The sequence below is a fragment of the Salminus brasiliensis genome, chromosome 6 (assembly GCF_030463535.1).
Source record: "Salminus brasiliensis chromosome 6, fSalBra1.hap2, whole genome shotgun sequence".
Classification (NCBI taxonomy): domain Eukaryota; kingdom Metazoa; phylum Chordata; class Actinopteri; order Characiformes; family Bryconidae; genus Salminus; species Salminus brasiliensis.
The window spans coordinates 1,342,056-1,364,383 of record NC_132883.1 but is presented as its reverse complement, the minus strand read 5'-3'; the positions used below and the strand labels follow the sequence as shown (position 1 = coordinate 1,364,383).

At 40.7% G+C, this 22,328-nt stretch overlaps 1 protein-coding gene across 5 annotated transcripts in view; it reads right to left on the bottom strand.

Annotated features, from left to right (window-relative positions):
• LOC140557127 (uncharacterized) overlaps positions 1 to 14,897 on the bottom strand; it is a 39,602-nt gene extending 24,705 nt beyond the window's left edge. For all 5 annotated transcript variants that reach the window (XM_072681275.1, XM_072681278.1, XM_072681276.1 and 2 more), the window contains exons 1-21: positions 14,622 to 14,897; positions 14,456 to 14,526; positions 10,562 to 10,615; positions 10,344 to 10,463; positions 10,162 to 10,200; positions 8,753 to 8,806; positions 8,583 to 8,636; positions 3,785 to 3,892; positions 3,626 to 3,679; positions 3,130 to 3,183; positions 2,989 to 3,033; positions 2,858 to 2,911; positions 2,731 to 2,775; positions 2,591 to 2,644; positions 2,464 to 2,508; positions 1,054 to 1,107; positions 843 to 887; positions 640 to 693; positions 494 to 538; positions 336 to 389; positions 50 to 157 (exon numbers count right to left, since the gene is read on the bottom strand). In XM_072681275.1, coding sequence (XP_072537376.1) covers positions 50 to 157; positions 336 to 389; positions 494 to 538; positions 640 to 693; positions 843 to 887; positions 1,054 to 1,107; positions 2,464 to 2,508; positions 2,591 to 2,644; positions 2,731 to 2,775; positions 2,858 to 2,911; positions 2,989 to 3,033; positions 3,130 to 3,183; positions 3,626 to 3,679; positions 3,785 to 3,892; positions 8,583 to 8,636; positions 8,753 to 8,806; positions 10,162 to 10,200; positions 10,344 to 10,463; positions 10,562 to 10,615; positions 14,456 to 14,526; positions 14,622 to 14,856 — 1,446 coding nt within the window. In that variant the 5' untranslated portion in view covers positions 14,857 to 14,897. The remainder of the gene's footprint in view (positions 1 to 49; positions 158 to 335; positions 390 to 493; positions 539 to 639; positions 694 to 842; positions 888 to 1,053; positions 1,108 to 2,463; positions 2,509 to 2,590; positions 2,645 to 2,730; positions 2,776 to 2,857; positions 2,912 to 2,988; positions 3,034 to 3,129; positions 3,184 to 3,625; positions 3,680 to 3,784; positions 3,893 to 8,582; positions 8,637 to 8,752; positions 8,807 to 10,161; positions 10,201 to 10,343; positions 10,464 to 10,561; positions 10,616 to 14,455; positions 14,527 to 14,621) is intronic.
• Between the last annotated feature and the right edge of the window lie 7,431 nt (positions 14,898 to 22,328).

Here is a 22,328-nt window from a genome sequence, read left to right as displayed (position 1 = left end):
GTTATTTTATGCAAAGTGAGAAACTAGAGAATGAGGAAGCAATGCTGACTTGAGGTCCGGATGACCCAGCAGGTCCAGTCGGCCCCATTTCTCCTTGAATACCAGATTGACCCCCTCGACCTCTGAATCCACGTTTACCAGGAGGACCAGAAGGACCCTTTAACAACAGATATATAGAGTTACTTATGAATTACAGAAAAGGAAACCTCACATTCCTGGTGGCTTTAGGATTTTCTTTGTAGGTGAAATGAGGTGAAAAAGAACAAAAGGGAAACTCTGATTATTTATTATAAAAGCGTCATGAAGGATTCTTAAGAAAGAGCCATAAAACTCACCTGATCTCCTTTTTGACCAGGATCACCCTTATCACCACGGTTTGCTTTGATACCCTAAATAAAGTTACATGGAAAGAAATATTGCATAATTGTTTAAGAAGAAAAATACAAGTTTCTATGACAGCAAAATTTGAAACAACTAGTTGAGGTAATCTTACTGGATCACCTGAGGGCCCAGGTTTTCCTGGCAATCCAGTGGTGCCCTAAAATAACATTCAAACAATTGTCATGAATTAGAAATTTAACACCAGAATCTCTATGTATCCCCTCTTAACCCTTCAGAAAAAATGCATTAAAGACTTACTGTGGGTCCAGGTAGACCAGGCCCCCCTATTGCCCCTTCAATTCCTCTCTTTCCCTGTTGGAACAAGAGACAAAAGAGCATGAGGAAATCAGAAGATGAAGACAGTGGTTCTAACAGAAGATGCAACAACGGAGTTCATTTAGGGACAGAATTGCTGTAGTACTTTAGAAGAAATTCTGGACAACAACAAAAAGGGCACGTACATGATCTCCTTTGGCACCTGGAGGCCCGTCTCCTCCTGGTGTTCCCTGAATGAAGCACATTTCAGAGTCATGTTACCTTTTATGCCTATTAATGTAATGAACTTGGATCTAAACAGAGATTCTGATTGTTTGGACAGTTTGACAATCATTCATAAGTCTTCGGTCTAATCCTGAATAATCAGACATGCAGTGTTGTAGTCAGGCAGATTACCTGACGTCCATGATCTCCAGGAAAGCCAGCAAGGCCATCAGAACCTGGCTCACCCTGCAATACACCAGAATTTTACAGGAGCTACGATACCTGCTGCTTTAAATATGTCTCATAAACTTGCATAGGTTTTTGCCTTGTTTTATTAACCCCTTACATTTACATTGATGGCATTTAGCAGAAGCTCTTCTCCAGAGCGACTTACAAAAGTGCTTCACTGTTTACCGAAGAAGAACCTCAGCTAGTTTAAATAGACTAATAATTCAAAGATCCTCTAATCTTAGACTCTACTAAACACAAGTCCATACGGAGACCATAATACTCTTCTCTTCGCCTGAGTACTCTCAGAAGAGGAGGGTCTTCAGTCTGGGTTTGAAGACAGCGAGCGTTGGACTCTGCTGTTCGGACACCCAGGGGAAGTTCGTTCCACCACTTCGGTGCAGGACAGTAAAAAGTCTGGACGCTTGTCTTCCGTGGATCTTAAAGGTTGGCGGGTCGAGCCGAGCAGTACTTGAAGCTGGAAGGGCTCTTGGTGCAGATCGGCTTTTGACCATCGCCATCAAGTACGGAAGGGCTGGCTGGTCCAGTCTTGGCTTTGTAGGCCAGAGTCAGAGTGAATCTGATGAGGGAAGCAGCTACAGGAAGCCAGTGAAGAGAAAGCCCAGCAGCAGAGGAGTGGAGTGACATAGCCTTAAAACGCCTATGGTCCACTGTCAGGCCGTTAGTGTTATTGTAAACTTCTATTACCAGAGAATAGCAGAAGCAGTCCCTGTAGTTACTGAGTAATACACCTCAATACGTAATAGGCCTTGGAGTGTTAAGAGGTGTAGCATCATGGATATAGCCCAAGTGAAATGTTTGTTTTCCTTTACAGTCAGTTATAGTAGCTTAATTTTCCTTAATGAGATAATCATTTTCCAGTGAATCACACTGGCATGACACTGAACTGAAAACTTGAGCTGGAGTTTCTGGTGGCTTCTGCTTTTATGCTAAAGGGATACGGTTAGTTAAGAAGCTTTTTTGGAGTTTTGACTTATGCATGAGAATGGCAATTCCCAATTAATTGGATTCAGGTAAGGCTACCTGATCCTGAAGGAGTGTCATGAGAACTTTAAGAACTTTGTTAAGAACTCTTATTACCAGATGTGGGACAAAGAGTATAAAGACATGGTCAAGAAACATATTTGGACTACATTGAGAGAACATCTAGAGTCTGATGGTGGAGCACCATCAATGGATAGGTGGGACAATAAGAATACCAAAATTGCCATTTGGTATCAGAAATGGTAACGTCTAATCTCAGTAGGCTTGTGAAGTCTTCCAAAACTCCAGCAAACCTCACATTGACAGTGGCCTTAGACTGAACCATAATTCCAAGTCTTACGCCAGCAGTTCTAAGACTATTGTACTCACCTGTTGGCCAGGAGCTCCTCTCAGTCCAATCTCACCAGGCTGCCCCTGTACAATGAGACACATTTATTAATACAACTATGAGTTGAACCTTGTAATAAGAGTAAGTAAGCGTTCCGACTGTTCTTACAGGAGGTCCTTTGACACCAATCATTCCTTTCGCCCCTCTAGGTCCTGTACGCCCCTATAAGTTCAGGTCTAAGGTTAGATTCTTTACACGAGTCACAGAAGAACATAAAATATGAAGATATCTCTGTGTTTGTAACCTACTGGTGGTCCTCGAAATCCTGCATGCCCAGGCCCTCCTGGATCTCCCTGAGGAACACATCAGTTTTCATCAGAGAGGTGGCAAAACTATCTCACTATGTTTCAGAGACACAGATAAAAAGTAACATACAGGAGAGCCAGGTGGTCCAATAAACCCCCGCTGTCCTCTAGGTCCAGGTGGTCCCTGTATACATGCAAGATCATTTTAGTTTAAGACAAATTTAGCAAAACCAAATGCATGTGCTAGCTCAAGAAACATACAGTATAGCCAGTGATTCCAGTCAGGCCAATATCTCCTTTATTTCCCTACAAGAAAACAAACAGACAAGTGTTACATCAGCACGAACGCCACAAAATACTCCATTAATCAGTTCTGATAAATATGAATGAAATTCATGTTACTTTCTCTCCCTTCCTGCCTCTGTCTCCCTGTGGTCCTGCTTCTCCGGCATAGCCCTGAGAACAACAGACACCTGTTTAATTGGGGCATACTGCAGCTTTTAGCCTCCTTTTCTGAACATCAGCTGCAGATGATCAGATCACGGTTGGAGAGGATTATTCTGGAGGAGTCTGGAGTCTGATTTAAACCTCAGACGTTTAGTCTGGTCTGATCTGGATTGATGGTTGAAATGAGGGGTGAAGAAGATCATCATCATGGCCAGATCTAGAGAGCTCTCTGAGGCCTTCAGAAAGTAGGGTGATCTTCTCATAACCATCCACTGTTCACTAAATCATTTACAAGTGGAACAGCTGACCAACATGGCCAGATCAGGCCGTCCCAGCAAGTTCAGCCCAACAGCAGAACCTCAAGATGATTAAAAACATCTCCAACAGTCCAAAAAAGTCACTGTCTGTCATCATTACTTTGGTTAAGAAAAAAAAACATGGGCTGTCTTACCCACTCACCCGGCTCCCCTTTGCTGCCCTGCTCTCCTCTGTATCCCTGTGGGCCCTGCATAAACATGAGCCTACAATTAGTGTCCCAGGATCACATGGAGGTGAGGTCAGTGTCCTTCTAACCCACATTCATGGTCAATATTTCTGAAGGAGGACATACATCTTCTCCTCTGGGTCCTGGTTGGCCCATTTCAAAGTCTTGCCCTGGGGTGCCATCTTGTCCTGGTCTCCCTGGAGGACCTGGTATCCCAGCTGGACCTGCCATGCCCTACTCAGACAAAAAGAAAACACAGCACATGGAGACTGCTCATGCCACTCAGGCAGAACCAGAATCCAGAACAGCAGATGTTCTCGTAATAACACTGGAACTAATCCAGGTGATTAACCACCGAGCTTAATCAGATCTGTTTGAGGAGACCTGAACCACTTAACACTTAACAAGGCTTATCACACACTGAGGTGTATTACTCAGCAACTACAGGGACGTCTGGACAAACTGGCGAGGCTGTTCTCTGATAAAAGGTCAAGCCTTCAAGCAACAGAAATGCAAAGACCTGCTGTAAATGGTCAGTTTACTGTGATAACCTTCACAATATTGCTTCCATTCAGAAAAGAGGAGATACTTTCCATTCTCGAGTACTGAAATGTCATGCCCACCCTCCTAAAATATGATGTTTAGAGCGAACACTTCTTTTAGATAATAATTTCTTACATAATTCTTTTTATTAATTAGATGTGGATGTAAAGAAGAGTAAAGACCCTCCCTTCCCACCCCACATAATAGAGATAAAGCTTCTATACATAAGACTGCACAATGTTTTGCTCAAACCACTCATGTAGGATTAGGAATGGGCAATTAGGAAGCTTTATTTTTAAGACTTTAAGCTGATCTGTTTAGTATAACTATAATCCATAGCAGTGCAGCAGTATTTCACCTAGCATTCAACCCACTAGTGATCACACACACCTGGTCCAGTGAGGAGCTACCTCAGAAGGAAGCCAGGAAGCAACTGTGGTTACGAGCCTTGCTTAAGTGCACCTAATTCATGAATGTTAAGGAAAGAGAAAGCAATGTTCCCCTGCCCTCACTGCCCTCACTAGCCCAGGGGGTCAAACCAGCAACCTCCCTGTCCCAGGCCTGCTTTTCTAACCTTTAGGCCACAGCTCTGAGTTTTTTTTCATTGGAAGAATGATGAATGAAGTACGCAGGGAGACGCTGACAATTCTAAGAATCCTGATCGTCCCCATAACTGAAAATGCCACATACTGACTGACTGCTGTGAGAAAGTAGTCCGTTTCTATCTACTCTATTATTGACGATTTCCAAATACAGAATTTTTAAATTAGGGGCAGAAGGTTGAGGATGGCTGATGCCAACAGACTCAACGAACTGATCCGCAAGGCCAGTGTTGTACTCCCTGATGGCAGTGTCGGAGAGGAGGATGCTGTCTAAGCTGCATGCCGTTATGGAAAATGGCTCCCACCCTCTCTACAACACGGTGATGAGACACAGGAACACATTCAGTGCAAGACTCACTCCACCGAAATGCACCACAAAGCGCCACAGGTGATAATATTATCAATATTACCATATTATATATATATATATATATATATATATATATATATTTTATGAATTTGATATTTCTTATTAATCTAATTTATATATATATATATATATATATATATATATATATATATATATATATATATATATATATATATATATATATGAACATTTTTCCAGGTTAATTTATACATGGTTTATTTTTATACAGTGTTTATTTTATACATTGCTTATTTTATATAGTGATTATTTTATACATAGTTTATTTTATACAGTGTTTATTTTATACATAGTTTATTTTATAGAGTGTTTATTTTATACATTGCTTATTTTATACAGTGTTTATTTTATACATTGCTCATTTTATACAGTGTTTATTTTATACATAGTTTATTTTATAAAGTGTTTATTTTATACATAGTTTATTTTATACAGCGTTTATTTTATACATTGCTTATTTTATACAGTGTTTATTTTATACAATGTTTATTTTATACAGCATTTATTCTTACACTAACATTTGCAACTGTAAATTAACTGCAATTTCCCAATCAATAAACTATTTCTGATCTGATCTGATTCTGATCTGAGTGAGTATTAAACCTAAGTCTAGTCTGCTGTCAAAGTCAAAAGAGTCCAGAAGATGGCGCTAACTCTTCTGATAAATATATTAAGCACTGGGCATTCCTTGCAGAGACTAGCCAAGGCCCTTTATGGGATGGAAAACATGCTCTGGAGTTTCCTAAGCAGTGCACCAGTCTTTTATTTGGATTGACCCCCAGTTACTTGCAGGATTCCAATGCCTTCCTCAGAGATGGTGACTGGCTAAGAGGCCCCTAGCATAGCAAATGATGTGATAAATGATATTTAGCTGCAGCGTTCCTATACTTTGCACATGGCATGAGCTGGTATTATACTGGAAGTACAATGTATATGAAGAGAGATCTTCTCAGAGCTGTCCACCATCACCTCTGACATTCCAGTGCCTTGAAAACCTCATGATCCATATGTGTTGGCAGGTCCTACCTACATGGCATTGAAGCCCCTGGAGAAACTGTAGAAGATGACTATGGTTCCACCTCTGCTCAGGTGTGAGCAGGCTCCAAGCAGGATGTGGATCCATGTCATCCACATCTACTGTACATGTGTCTGGAAGGTGGACTGAAGGGGTATTAAGAGTGGATCCTGCTTTTGTTGGAGTAACTGTTTCTACTGTCCAGAGAAGAAGACTTTCTACTAGATTTTGAAAGAGGAGCATTGCTGTGAGGATTTGATTGAATTCCGCAACACAAGCTTGTTAGTGAGATCAGGATGTTGGATGATCACCACCCACCCCACCTCCCCAACTCATCCCAAAAGTACTGAATGAAGCACCATCCAAAGAATAAACGGGTGTCCACAAACATTTGGACATATAGTGTATTTTTCATAAGGCGTGACCACAAGATTCTACCGTATATTGTGGCCACAAATTAATATATTGAAGCTGCAGATTATTTTTGATGATTTTATAAAATACCGTATTGAAGCCATGAGATAATATATTGTTTTTTTGTGGCCTCAAAATATTATCTTGTGTCCACACCTTATTAAAAATGATTAGCACGTCACATTAGGGGCTCTGTAGACCATTGCTATAGGTCAAGTGTGACTCCTATCATAAGTCCAGATCACAAACCATCTGTCTAAGAGGTTCCTCCTTAACCAAACATATTAAATATTCAATTTATTATGTATGTAACAATTTTCCATATTTATTATCACAGTTATTACCAATATGCCACTTTCCTATATTCATATACTTTATACATATGAACATTTTTCTAGTTTATTTTATTTTATAGAGTGTTTATTTTATAGTGTGTTTATTTTATGCATTGTTTATTTTATAGTGTGTTTATTTTATGCATTGTTTATTTTATAGTGTTTATTTTATAGTGTTAATTTTATAGAGTGTATATTTTATACAGTGTTTATTCTATACAGTGTTAATTTTAAACTATGTTTATTTTAGTGTTTATTTTATAGAGTGTTTATTTTATAGAGTGTTTATATTATAAAGTGTTTATTTTATAGTGTTTATTTTATAGAGTGTTTATTTTGTAGAGTGTTTATTTTATAAAGGGTTTATTTTATACAGTGTATATTTTATACAGTGTTTATTATATACAGTGTTTATTTTATACTATGTTTATTTTATACAGTGTTTATTTTATACTATGTTTATTTTATAGAGTGTATATTTTATAGAGGGTGTATTTTATAGTGTTTATTTTATACAGTGTTTATTTTATACAGTGTTTATTCTATACAGTGTTAATTTTATACTATGTTTATTTTATAGTGTTTATTTTATACTATGTTTATTTTATACAGTGTTTATTCTATACAGTGTTAATTTTATACTATGTTTATTTTATAGTGTTTATTTTATAGAGTGTTTATTTTATAGTGTTTATATTATAAAGTGTTTATTTTATAGTGTTTATTTTATATAGTGTTTATTTTGTAGAGTGTTTATTTTATAAAGGGTTTATTTTATACAGTGTATATTTTATACAGTGTTTATTCTATACAGTGTTAATTTTATACTATGTTTATTTTATACAGTGTTTATTCTATACAGTGTTAATTTTATACTATGTTTATTTTATACAGTGTTTATTTTATACAGTGTTTATTCTATACAGTGTTAATTTTATACTATGTTTATTTTATACTATGTTTATTCTATACAGTGTTTATTTTATACTATGTTTATTTTATACAGTGTATATTTTATAGAGTGTTTATTTTATAGTGTTTATTTTATACAGTGTTTATTTTATACAGTGTTTATTCTATACAGTGTTAATTTTATACAGTGTTAATTTTATACAGTGTTTATTTTATAGTGTTTATTCTATACAGTGTTAATTTTATACAGTGTTTATTTTATACTATGTTTATTTTATACAGTGTTTATTCTATACAGTGTTAATTTTATACTATGTTTATTTTATACAGTGTTTATTTTATACAGTGTTTATTCTATACAGTGTTAATTTTATACTATGTTTATTTTATACTATGTTAATTTTATACAGTGTTTATTCTTACACTAACAGTTGCAACTGTAACAATAGTTTGTCCAGGGGCTTCAATGCCATGTAGGTAGACCTGCCAACACCTATGGATCATGAGGTTTGCGAGGCTCTGGTCTACAGATCCCCTAATGTTGGTTAAGGAGAAACCTCTAAAAGATCTTGATGACAGATCTGTAGACAGATGGTTTGTGATCTTGGACACTGGGACCACAGCATGTGGAGGTCAGTCTACTTCATTGCATCATTTAGGGGAAGAATTCCTTGTACTATTAGCGTGCAAATAGAGAGGAAATATGGATGCCTACCATGGGTCCTGCCTCTCCTTTCCTGCCCTGTTTCCCCGGAATTCCAGGAGGCCCCTACAATCAAAGACCACACAAAATACCAACAGTCAGAAAGATCGCAGTTTGAACCCACGACACATTTTTGGTGGATTTGGGTCTAAAAAGTCTCAAACATCGAAATTTGCACTTACAAGGGGTCCAGGATCTCCCAGTAGTCCAAGTGGACCCATCGGACCTTTCACCCTCTACAGTAATTGGCCCGGGGAAAGGAATAACCACAATAAATAAACAGTAATTAGTGACTGTAATAATTATATATTAGTAGCTTTCTCTGACTGTAAATGTCCCTGAAGTTCTCTAATGCTGTACTACATGGACAAAAGTATTGGGACACCTGCTCATCCATTGTTTCTTCTGAAATCAAGGGTACAAAGAGCTGATCCTGTTTTTGTTGGAGTAACTGTCTCTACTGTCCAGGGAGGAAGGGTTTCTACTAGATTTTGGAGGACCATTGCTGTGAGGATTTGATTGATTGCTTTCAGTGCAGTCAGAACATTGTATAATCACCCCAACACATCCTAAAAATATTGGACAGAACACCATCCATCATTCCAGAGAACACATGAAACTGGGGGAAACTCTCTAAATATTCTTCACAGTATTATACAGTAACTACATTTAATATTACATTTACTTAATTTGATGCTAATGGCTACATTTAACTTAACCCTAATATTTCCTTTGTACTGACCCTAACCAGATTGACCATTATAGCCATGCTGCTACTGCATATCCAATCAGCTGAACTTATGAAAGGAGTTGACCTAAAGCAGTGGTCTACAGAGCCCCTAATGTGACATGCTAGTTATTTTTAATAAGGTGTGGGCACAAGATAATATTTTGAGGCCACAAAAAAACAATATATTATCGCATGGCTTTAATACAGTATTTTAAAAAAAATACACTATATGTCCAAATGTTTGTGGACACTCGTTTATTCGTTGGATGGTGCATTGGGGAGATGGTGTAGGTGGTCATCATCCAACATCCTGATCTCACTAACACGCTTGTGTTGCGGAATACAATCAAATCCTCACAGCAATGATCCTCCTCCATAATCTAGTAGAAAGTCTTCTTCTCTGGACAGTAGCAGGACCAGCTCTTTTTAATACCCTTGATTTCAGAAGAAACAAGCAGGTGAATGAGTAAAATTAGTGTCCCAATACTTTTGTCCATACAGTGTAATGGCCATAGTAATTGAGGGCCATGTTTGTAATAGAGATGTGGGAGTTTGAGGAACCTGTTAAAGGCCCAAAACCTTGATGTAAATGTTCTAGGCCAATTTAAAGGTTCTCCACACTTGCACATCTCTACTACAAAAAAGGTTCTTCTGTGGAATCGCTCAGAGAACCATTTGTAGTTTCTTCACTTTAGGAGTTCAGATGAACTCAGACCTACAGAGTTAATACTTACTGAAACTCCAGACTCGTAATTCTAGTCTACTGGCTGTTCCTAACCTCAAACCTGAAGACTAAATCTTCACTCTTGCTGTTTTGGAGAATTGCTACATAAACTCTCAGCTAAATAAACCACCACTCACCGGCCATGACGACACCAACTTTTTGTAGAACTTCTTTTTCTGCAGGTGGAGGGGAAAAGGAGAGTTTCTGAGATTCTACACACTCTACAACAGCCGTTACTGCCGAGCAATTATCAGTATAGAGTTTATATTCATATGATATAAATAATTAGACTGAAAATCTGCTGTTGACTGTTCCTCACTTTGAAGGCTTGCCATTCCTCCTCAGATGTTTTCCACACTATGATCGCAGGCATCCCGGGGGGTCCGACTGGGCCTCTGTAGCCAGTGACTCCAGTCCGGCCCATGACTCCTGCATAGCCCTGTGAGAAAAGAGATCAGACCGTCATGGTAAGTGTTCCAATAACAGCAGTGCAATACATTCAGACTGTGGTCTACTGAGAAGGAACAGGTCGTGTACTTTATCTCCTTTTGGTCCAGGAAGTCCTGGCAACCCAGGTGGACCTCGATGCCCCTGGAGAAGAGAACAATAAAAGAAGAAGAATAAACAATTAAAAATATGAATTTTAAAATGAAAATATATAAAGACATTTCATTATTATAGCTATAGGAAGTCCTGGGATGGCCTAGGCCTTCACCACCTCACGTGAAAGCTTATTTCTGCCCAGAAAAGCCCTCCAAGGACAGTGGGAATGTCATAATTCTTGGGTTCTTGCACCTGAAGCCTTTATTTTTTGTGGCCACCAAGAACCTTTAGATGATGTAAAGGTTCTTCGCCAATTTGAAGGTTCTTCAAACTAATGCTCTAGATGAACCCAAAGGGGGTTCCTCTATGGGGTCACTACAAGAACCACTGTAGCATGTTTATTTTTAGCAGGGTGGTGCTGTAGAAGACATGGAGGTAGGATCAACTATAGGACATAATTCTGGCTCAATGGTTTGAGTGCAGGTATTTCTTAATCACGGCCCTCAATTAAGGCCCTAAACTCTTTAGTAGGGCTTTAAAAAGAGTTTCTCCTGCTTCTGTTGGAGTAACTGTCTCTATTGTCCAGGGAAGAAGGCTTTCTACTTTGGAGGAGGAGCATTGCTGTGAGGATTTGATTGATTGCATTCAGCCACAACTCTCCAACTCATCCCACTGAAAGTACTGGATGGAGCTCCACCATCACCATTCCAGAGAACACAGTTCTTCCACTGCTCCACAGCTCCTTAATGCTGGGGGCTTTATACCCCTCTAGTCCACGGCTGGCAATAGGGTCATGGTGTTGATCTGCTCCTGCAGAGAGTCCTATTCTATTGGCAGGACTTCTCTACAGCTGTGTCAGCAATGCGTGCAGCTTAATGTATTGTAAGCTGCTTGTTACTGTAAAAGCTCAAGCATGTCCTGCAGTTTAATATGATTAGGGCTTTTGCTGCCCACAAGAGGGCGCAAGCGCTCACACTAATGCGTCCACCAGAGCAAAAACACTGCCCCCCCCCTCTCTCCTCTTCTTTGAGAGAAAGGTGCAGCTGTATGAAATCAGTCCTGTAATCCTTTTCCTGTTTTCTGTCTAATCTTTCTCCCTCAGTGTCACACAGTGAGTCAGCGGTCATTTGTAAGGCTCTATCCGAGGAGCTAAATGACCCCTCCTCTCCTCTCTTTCAGGCTTAATTCAATCAAATCTTTGCAAACTCAATTTCCCACAGAGGCTCTGAGATGTTGTGAGCCTCAAATGAGTGAGCGTTACACTGCGAGAACGAGGAGGAAGGCAAGGCCCCATAATAACACACACCGTCCTTTCACTGCACCGGACGACTGGCCATTCCCGACGTCTGCTGTTCTACAAAGTCATGTGAAAAAAAGAGGACACCCTATAAACGCCTTTGTTGTTTCGTCTGGACGTTTGATCTTCTTTTGATCAACATTGAGACAGTGGACCCCTTCCCAGACTCCTCTGCACCTCCAACCTTCTTATTTTGTATTTATTTTTAATATATTTTTATTACATTTTCAGTAAACAACACAAAATCTATAATAGATAATTACATAACGGCACAAAAGCAGTAAGAAAAACTAAGGAAACCCAAATATTCATCAAATATTATAAGACATAAGAGAGCAAAGGCCAGCTAGACCAATTTGGGAGTCTGTGGTATTTAGGAGGAGGACAGCGTAGAGCCTATATGGTGTAGGTAGGGGTCCCAGACTTTATGAAAGCTGTCTACTGAAGAGTGGAGTATATATGAGATGTATTCAGGAGGATGAGCTCCATAATAAGATCATACCATGATTTATAAGATGGAACAGCATCACCTCCACCCTTCTTTCTGAAGGCCTCTTTGAGGGAGCTCTCTGGATCTGAACATGACGGTGATCTTCTTCACCCCTCACTTCAACCATCAATCCAGATCAGACCAGACTAAACGTCTGAGGTTTAAATCAGACTCTAAGACTCCTCCAGAATAATCCTCTCACAAGCATTTCCTCTTTCCACCGGTCAGCACACAGAGTGACACTCTACACACAATTACTCGCCAAATATAACCATCAATTCTGATAAACACTCCTCAGTGCTCTCTCTGAGAACCTTGTGGGCGTGGTCTTAATATTCAAATATGTGACTGACAGCCCTCCATCACTGGCGAACACAATCTGTTCTTGTTACCATGGAAACGCACACCGTCTCAAAGCAAAGTTCTGTTTTGTGCGCTTGTGATTTCACAGATTTAATCCTTATTTATACTTTTTTCACTTTTTTTTACTGTTTGATATTTTTATTAACCCTTTAAAGCCTGAATCATCAGAAAACTCTAATTCTCCAAAACTTGAGTCTTTATTTGACCTTCTGACCAATTATTTAAAAAGGAACTCAAACAGCACTTCATCTATAGTTTTTTTTTTGTTTTTTTGGTTTAATATTTAATCCTTTTGAAACTAAAATATAAATATAAACACAAACCTGTTCAGCCACCTATACTCTGAGCTTACTTTAAAAATGATACATATTTAATTTGAAACTAAAACAGGGGGCGGAAAACATGTATCAGATTTAGTTATATCCTTATATCTTTACATCTTATTTATGGAATGTGTTTATTGTGTTATGTTATTATTTATGTATGTGATTATTGTGTGTTTTATTTATTATATAGTGTTATGTTTGTAGTATTTAGTTTGTAAATAATATTATTATTATTTATGTATACACTTAAACTGTACACACTTTCAGGAAATTGAGCTCTCTCAGTGTAACATTACCATGAGCAATATGCTTCTCCATCCCCCAAAAAAGTGCAATTAAGGGTAAATGTGTGATTATCTGTAAATATTTAAATTCTTTTATATATTGTAATCATATTGCAGCAACATACTTTACATTTCTCTACTTTTCCCACTTTCCTATTTACAATTCACATTTACAGCATTTAGTGACTTACAAGGTTGCAGAGGTGGGCCAGTGTAGTGTTAGGAGTCTTGCCCATGGACTTTTATTGGTGTAGCGCAGCATAGTCACCCAGACCAGAAATCAAACCCTGGTCTCCCACATAGTGAGGTAGCTCACTGGCAGGTAGTGGTGTTACCTGTTGTGCCGAACCAAAATACCAACTACCATTTTTCTATTCTATTATTTTATTTATTTAATAATTGCTCGTTGGGTGTAACTGGAACCTTGAGATCCCAATTTTTAATTTCGTGATGCGAATGACTGTAAAGTCTCCTTTATCCTTTAAGATCTGTTAATAATGTTGTATTTCAGAGTTTTTGGCTTCCATTAAGTGTCTTGCTATCCCTCTGCTGCAGTGACTCGGTAAATTTCCCAGCTGTAGGACTAATTAAGGATTCTCTTATCTTAGCTATGAACATATAAACATCCCAATTATTATCTCAAAACTCAACAATATGAATCAAATATAATAGTGCATGTATTTGTCACTGTACAGTGTACACTGCACAGCGAAATGTGTCCTCTGCATTTAACCCATCTGTGGTAGTGAACAAACACACGCACACACACACACACACACACACTAGTGAACTAGGGGCAGTGAGTACACACATCCAGAGCGGTGGGCAGCCAACTCCAGCGCCCGGGGGTAAAGGGCCTTGCTCAAGGGCCCAACAGTGGCAGCTTGCAGAGCCCGGGAATCCAACTCACAACCCTGTTACTGATAACCCGGCGTTCTAACCGCTGAGCCACCACTGCCCCCTTAATACACTGCCCCCGTAATATAATAATATTACATTTTAATAAAATATACTTGGTTTTAAAGGGTTCCTTATTTAGTCTTATTCTGTTTACGTGTTTAACTGTGTTTAATCAGTGTGTGTGTGTCTGTGTGTGTGTGTGTGTGTCTGTGTGTGTGTGTCTAATACCCGTGGTCCTCTGGCTCCAGCTCTTTGTGCATGTCCTCTCTCTCTCTGGCTGGACCTCAGTGTAACAGAATCTGAAACAAACAAACAAACAAACAAGCATAACATAAACAAACCGAGCTGAATCCGTCTGCAGTAGGTCAGCAGCTCCTGCTGAGCTTTGCTTTACCTGTCTGTGGTTCTGCTCTGGTTCTGCAGGTTGAGTCCGGATCACACATATCAGTCTCTGATACATAAACCTCAGGAGGAATCTGCTCAGGTTCAGGTTCTGTTCTGTTCTGCCCATGTTCAGTACCTTCACTCCCCACCTCCTCCTCAGGTTGAAGATCTTCTCTGTTCTGCTTCACCTTTCCAGCTCCAGACTCTCCTTCATTAACCAAAGTGCTACCTGTGCTGGTTTCCATGGCAGCAGGAGATGCATCCAGGCCTTGTGTTTTGAACACAGTAGCTGAAGGTTCCTCCAGATCTGCAGCCCGGTCTCCTTCTGGTTCTGTAGAGTGTTTTATATCTGACGTTGAGACTCGCTGGGGAGCTACAGGTTTCTCCTCCACTGTGAGGTCAGGTAGGTCCAGGGTTGGTGGTGTAGGGTTCGCCCTGCTAACAGTCTTGGATTCTCCTAGAGGTACCAGAGCGGTCAGAGCAGGTTCTGATGGACTGAAGATGATGGTCTCATTCTGCTTTGCTTTGCTGGTTTCTTCAGTTTCATTTGAGTCTAACTCCAATCCTTTAGGGGGCGCTGTCAGAGAGAAAAACAGCAGAGTTACGAGAACAGCAAAGTTTGACTTTTCTTAAGTGGAATAGCCCAGATGATTAAAGACTGGATCGAAGCTTCTTTTAGGTTGAAATTGCACAAAATTAAACAGAAAACCAAATGGACAAAAGTATTGGGACACCTGCTCACTCATCATTTTTTCCAAAGCATTTTGGAGCATTTTGATTCCAAAAGTACTGGATGGAGCACCATCATCATTCCAGAGAACACAGTTCCACTCCTCGCTCCACAGTGAGAAGAAGATAACTGAAGCAAGGAGGTGGAAAGAGGTTTTAACAACTTATAGGAGGACCATGAAAGTATTGAGAAAACAGGTAGGCAGGAAGCCAGTGGTCTCCAACTCTACTGGTTCTACAGGTTTCAACACCAACCCAAATCTAACACACTCCATTTCATCAATCAGGGTCAATCAGGTAAGGGTGGATTGGGGTTGGATTCAGAGTCTGCTGGAAGGTAGTTCTCCAGGAGCAGGGCTGTAGACCACAGCTTTTAGGATCTGCTTTAAAGTGGAGAATGAAGATACAAGACAGAAGTCCATCTTCTGAAGATCCAGGTATATGTACAGGTTAAGAGACCTAAGTCAATGTGGTAATTTCTAGCAAATTCGAATGGGTCTTCTCCCAACCCAACCCTCAAACATCATCAGAGCTCCTCTCAAAATATTCGTCACTCTGGAACCAGTTATTTGAAAGTGAACGACGCACCTTCTGGGTTCAGCTGGCTGGTCCTGGTGGTATACAGCTCCTCAGCTTCTCCTCTCTGGGGTTTCTCTTTCATTAAAGCTCCATTCCATCCTTTAGATGCTGAATTTCTCTGAAGGAACCAGAATAGAACATAACAATCATTCAATATGTCCAAATATTTGTGGACACCCATTCTAATGAATGCATTCAGCTATTGTCAGTTGCTGCTTGTCTACTCCATGTAGAGAAGTACTGCCAATTGAATAGGACTCTCTAGAGTAGATAAACAATGATGACGTGTGGGGTAGAGGGGTATTTATGAAGCCCCCCAGCCTTGAGCTGTGGAGCAGTGGATGGACTGTGTTCTCTGGAATGATGGTGGTGGAGCTCCATCCAGGTGGGGAGTTGGGGATGATGAGGTGGATGATGATCATCATCCTTTTGCCCATATAATGTCAAAAGTATTCGCTGGGAATTTGGTAATCTTTACCTTAGATGATGGAACATTGCTGTGAGGAGGATTTGATTGCATTCAGCCTCACAAGTGCATCAGTGAGGTCAGGTGCTGATGCTGAATGATTAGGTCCATCACTTCAACTCATCCTAAAGGTTTAGGTTGACCAACAGATCCACTCCACTACAGGCTTTAGACCCTTCTATGTCATGTTTGGCATTGGGAACGACCTTAGGCTCATGTACGGCTGCTCCTGTGCACCTCACTTATTAGAAGGACTGTCTGGATGCTTTATACAGCTCTGCTTTCCTACCTGAACACAGTCGAAATCTTCACAGTGGCTGCTGGTCACGGTGGTCATCTGCTGCACCAGGCCCTATCAGAAAACATTCAGATGTTCAGATTGCAAGTCTCTTAAAAGCATCATAAAGAGAGCATAGGAGCAGGACTGGGCTTCCCTAATGTGTCTTAGCATCATACTGAACACTCTCTCAATATTTTGGGGGGAAACTGGGATCGGAAGGTTTTGGGACGCAACAGTTTTGCTGCTTCTTTTCAGTATGAAATTCTTACAGATTATACAATTTATATTTGGGAAAAAATGCAATCAAATAGCTGACTAATTTTCCAATCTACCTGGATGGCAGAACAGGGGTTTTCTACTAGGCCACACACATGTCTTATTGATCATGTTTAAACATCTGGAGATCTGATCTTCATGGGATCTTCACTGAGAGATGGAAGTAATCTAACCAAACTCACACACCTGAAATCATCATTTATTAAACAGAATTAATAGAAATGTGTGATGATCAGATGATCAGAACATGGTTGGAGAGGATTATTCTGGAGGAGTCTTAGTGTCTGATTTAAACCTCAGACGTTTAGTCTGGTCTGATCTTTATTGATGGTTGAAGTGAGTGAGGGGTGAAGAAGATCACCATCATGACCAGCTCTCTAGGGCCTTCAGAAAGGGTGGAGATGCAGGAGGCTAGATCAGACCGTCCCAGCAAGTTCAGCCCAAACATTACGCAGTATTAAAATGTCATCACAGGATCTGCATATGACTGGTACTGGACGAAGGACATCATTGGTTTATTTGGCTACAGCACATCCAGGCAATACTTGCAGACCATAGGACTCCTCCTTCAGTTCAGGTCCAGTTCTGCTCTCTGGTCCAACTCCTGGAGTCAGAGCATCTCCACCAACCCATCAGTGTCAAAGTCTAGTCCCTCTTTCCAGGCACACGATGCAAATTTGGCTCTCTGGGATTGGTTTGTTGGCATGTTACCATCATGCTTTCCCAGGCCAGTCTCCGCCCTCTGTGTTTTTTTCCACCCTAGCCCTGTCCTCTTATTAGCCTGTTCATGCAGCTTGTAATCCTTATGACTGTTTACCTGCTTGTGTTTATAGTTCTCAGTTCCCAGCCAATGTGCTCATGTGAGGCTCACATGGGTGGAACGTCAGCTAGGTGGGGTCCAGGTGGGCATGGGCTCTGAGTGGGTTTCTCAAATAGGCCCCATCATTACAGCCCACCTTAGCCCATCTAGGCTCCATGTGCAGTGTCCAACCCAGATGGGGCTGATGCTTAACCCCTCCTGGTCCCATCACTGACCCTGGTGGGCATCCATATGTGGGGTCAACATCGTACCAGAGGACAAAACCTCTCATACTGGCCACATGGGTGATTTTTGGTTTACTAAAGGAATCTCATCCTGTTGAGTGACCTGGATTTTAATGTCCTCACAAATGTAAGATTGGGCAGCATTGGTCAGAAATGTCCATTCACACACTTTACAGGAGCTGTGACACAGTACTGAGATTCAGTAGAAGAGCTGAAGACAGCCATGTCTTCGTAACAGGCTTCAGATTCTGAATGCTGTGGTCAGTGTTTACATTTCACACTCAGGCTAAAGATCCACTGCTGCTTGAGTCGGAACGGGGCCGGGCAGTTTACTGAGATAAAGAAGTTCGTCTGTTTCATAAGTGATAACTTCAGTGAGACTAACACTGGTGTAAGCTGTGAAGTCTTAGAGTATGGGTATAGTTAATACAGGCATGCCCCAAAGACAACACTGCACTCATTGGATTCTGTCCATCATTCTGCATTGAGATTTATAACACGTGCTGGTTATTGAACTCTATGAAATGACTGAATATAAATAACTGGGTTATTTTTGTGTATAAAGCTATAATTGGTCAGTTTCCATGATATTTGTCTGAATTTATGTCAACAAATACGTTGAAATAACTGTATAAAATTGGATATCCCAATTGTTCCCGGGAACGATCTTGCCATCTCCTTCGAGAACTCACTGGTCACTCTATCTACAGAAGCTGGAAGTCTTGGTGTAGTCATGGATGATCAGTTATCATTCTCAAGTCATGTCTCAAACGTAGCTCAGTCCTTCAGATTCCTCCTGTACAACATCCGGAGAATTCCACCCTTCCCCTCTAGAGAGTCGCCCAGGTGCTCGTTCAGTCTCTGACTTGACCACTGCAGCTCTCTTCTGGCTGCTCTCCCTCTGCGCACCATCAGGCCCCTGAAACTTATCCAGAACACAGCGGCACAGGTCAGCCATGTTCAGTTCCTCCTCTGCTGCTGTGTTCTCTCTTCACTGGCTTCCTGTAGCTGCTGCCCAGGTCATCAGATTCAGACTTCTGACTCTGGCCTACAAAGCCAAGACTAGACCAGACCCTCTGTGCTCGATGGCGATGGTCAAAAGACGATTTACACCGAGAGCCCTTCCAGCTTCAAGTACGGCTCGGCTCGACCCGCCATCCTTTAAGATCCACGGAAGACGAGCATCCAGACTTTTTACTGTCCTGCACCGAAGTGGTGGAGCGAACTTCCCCTGGGTGTCCGAACAGCAGAGTCCAACGCTCGCTGTCCTCAAACCCAGACTGAAGACCCTCCTCTTCTGAGAGTACTCAGGCGAAGAGAAGAGTATTATGGTCTCCATATTGACTTGTGTTTAGTAGAGTCTAAGATTAGAGGATCTGAATGTTTAGTTTATTCAAACTAGCTGAGGTTCTTCTTGGGTAAATAACAAAGTCTGCTAAATGCCTTAAATGTAAATGTAGTTTGGTCAGAATTTGGAAAGACAGCTTTCAGTTACGGAGCACCTTTCACATGGCATGATCTTCAGAAGCATGTCAATTTCTTTGAATTAATTTAAATGAATAGTCACAAATGTTTATATATAAGTCTGTTCTTGTTGAAGTATATTTGAATGTGTGTGTATTTATTGTCTGTGTGTTATTCAGGGTGCAGTTTATGTGCTGCTGTTTATGTCTCTTGGACAGGGCTCGCTTGTAAAAGGGATTTTAATCTCAATGAGATGCACTGAGTAAACTGTGAGACTAAAACCTGAGACTAACCTTCAGCTCTAGCTGTAAAACAGATGGAGCTGCTGAACTGAACTCATCCATTTCCATCATGTTCTTAAATCTAATAAAACTGAATGAATTGTGTTTGGTCTTATAGGAGTTCGGCCAGGTCTCGTGAGACATGTCCCACAGCCAAACATACCAAGCCAAACAGCTTATTACACACTACGGTGTATTACTCAGCATCTACAGGGACTTCTGTACAGACAGGTGGGGCGATTCTCTGGTAATAGGAGGTTGTAATAACGCTTTCAATCTGCCGGCGGGACACAGGCTGTTTGAGGAACAACTAAGTTAAGCAACAACCAAGTCAACTAGTCGCTGATCTTCTCAGGCAGCAGAAAAGTGGCTGGATTGTGTGGCCAGGGACGCTGGCAGGGATTTTAAAAGATATCACACTGTGCTCCACAGCTCTTACAATTCCACCAAAATACTCAACTAACATTTTTAGGGCCCCTGTCAATCACAGGCCCTTGGAACTCATCCTAACGCATCCTAACTCCTCCCTCAATCGTCCTAACTCCTTCCTAAAACAGCGCCCCCTGTGTGCAGCTCTGTATATGAGCTGACAGAGGTTATTCTCTAGTTCATTCTCCATTTAGTTTAAAATCAGTGTAGTTGGCTGAAGCCCCGCCCCACACTGTCTCCTATTGGCGGATGCATGGATACGTTGGATTTTTCTCCATCAAAATTCAACGATTGAACTTTTTTGTTTGTTTCTGACTTTCTGAGTCTGCTGTCCATCAATACTTTACCCTCATTCAAATCAACTGCATGGTGTTTCCTTTTTTATGGATACAAAAACGGGCCGTAATGACCCAAGGTTTTAACCAATTGTCGTTGATTTAAGCAATATTTAAGCAATAATCGTGTCATGTTGGATTAAAAAATGCCTTATTCAAAAAGAAAGTCCTTTAAATGTGTCAAAATACATCCCATAATTTCATTAAGCTTAGTGTAATTGATCCCTTAAACAGCCTATGGACCGCTGGCTCACCAAAAGTGTGATTTACTAAAGAATAGCCCCACCTTCTATAAGTGCAGAGGTCCCTGTAGTAGCCTTGGAGAAGTGTTAAGGGTTAATTCAGGTTTCAGCAGCTTTGTAAATGAGAGGTGAGATTCTACATGACGAGCCCTCATCACATAACCTCTCCTGATTTTCGAACCCTTCACCCTCCACCTGAATAAATGACAGTGTGCTCCAGTGGGAAGCCGGTTTATTCTGGGAAGAAATCACAGGAGGGGTAAAGGTCTTCCCAAAATTCACTATGTTTGTTTGGTGAGTGAGAACGTCTCCCCGTCCAGACGTAAAAGGATCCTTTGGCTCGGTGTACAAGGGGTGGATTCACACCATTTAGAAACCACACGGGGACGCAGAAAACCACAGCCCAGTTCAGAAACTCATTCACCTGTGCTTGCAGACGGAGTAAATTAGGCAAAGGGCAACTTCTACAAACCTAATGTACGCTACAGCCCTGATTACGGAGTGCTGGCACTGGATTTGATCCCAAACAACTGGAGATGAACCAACAGCGGTGTTAAAAGACCACAGCAGGGGCGTGTCTAGACTACTTGTTACACTGGGGAACATACACAAAGTTAAGAGGGGCACAGTTGTCCCCCCTATAAATACCTATTATTAATATTATTATTACATTAGTAATATTACTGTCACACATGCATAAAACTTTGCATTTTTTTGGCATAATTTGCATAATCTTTGCATCATCGGTTCATGTTAGCTAGATAACACAGGCTTGCAGTAGTACAGTATAGCAGTAGTACTGCTATACTGGCCACACAATGTTGTCCCATACCCTTTACCATTACCATACCCCATACCATTTCACCCGCTAGCCAAAATAAAGGCCATGCTAACATAACTGATGCCTTTAAGTAATGCCTCTGGCTTCGGTGCTCTAATAGTTACCATTGGAAGATTCTATGGTTATAAGTGTCTATAACCAAAGCATACAGCTATGCGCTAGCATTAGCTTTTCTTCAGCATGGCTGACTTCCTTTGTTACTGCAAAAGAAAAAAAAACTAAAGAAACAACAGAAAACCTGCTCAAGCTTTTAGAAAGAGGCTGGGGCATTATGGGAAATGTAGTCCTGTAGTTCTGCTCAGCAATCCAGGATGAAACTGACTTTCTAACGCTGTGATTTTAGTGAGATGCAGCAACTACACCCAGTAAATTGGGTCTAATGACGCCCCTGGACCACACCCACCATAAATGCTATAATTACCTAATTTAAGGTGCGTTTCCAGTCACTCTAGGCAGATTAAAGCATGGAAAGACCTACATCCCAGCTTTCAACTTGCAAGAACTCCTTATCCAAGACTTTTAGCTACAGCTTTGGTTCTGACCAGCTCTAATAACATTGAAGACATGCAGAAGTTACACTCTTTTATCCCTGAATCAATAGGCAATGAACCTCCAGTTAAAAGCTTTGGCCCCAGCATCAATCTAACAAAGCCCTCAGAAGAACAATCTGCAGAACTCCTCCATTCATCCTGTGCAGAAAAAACAAATAAGAGCCACTTACTAAACAACACAGCAGCTTGACGAGAGTGCT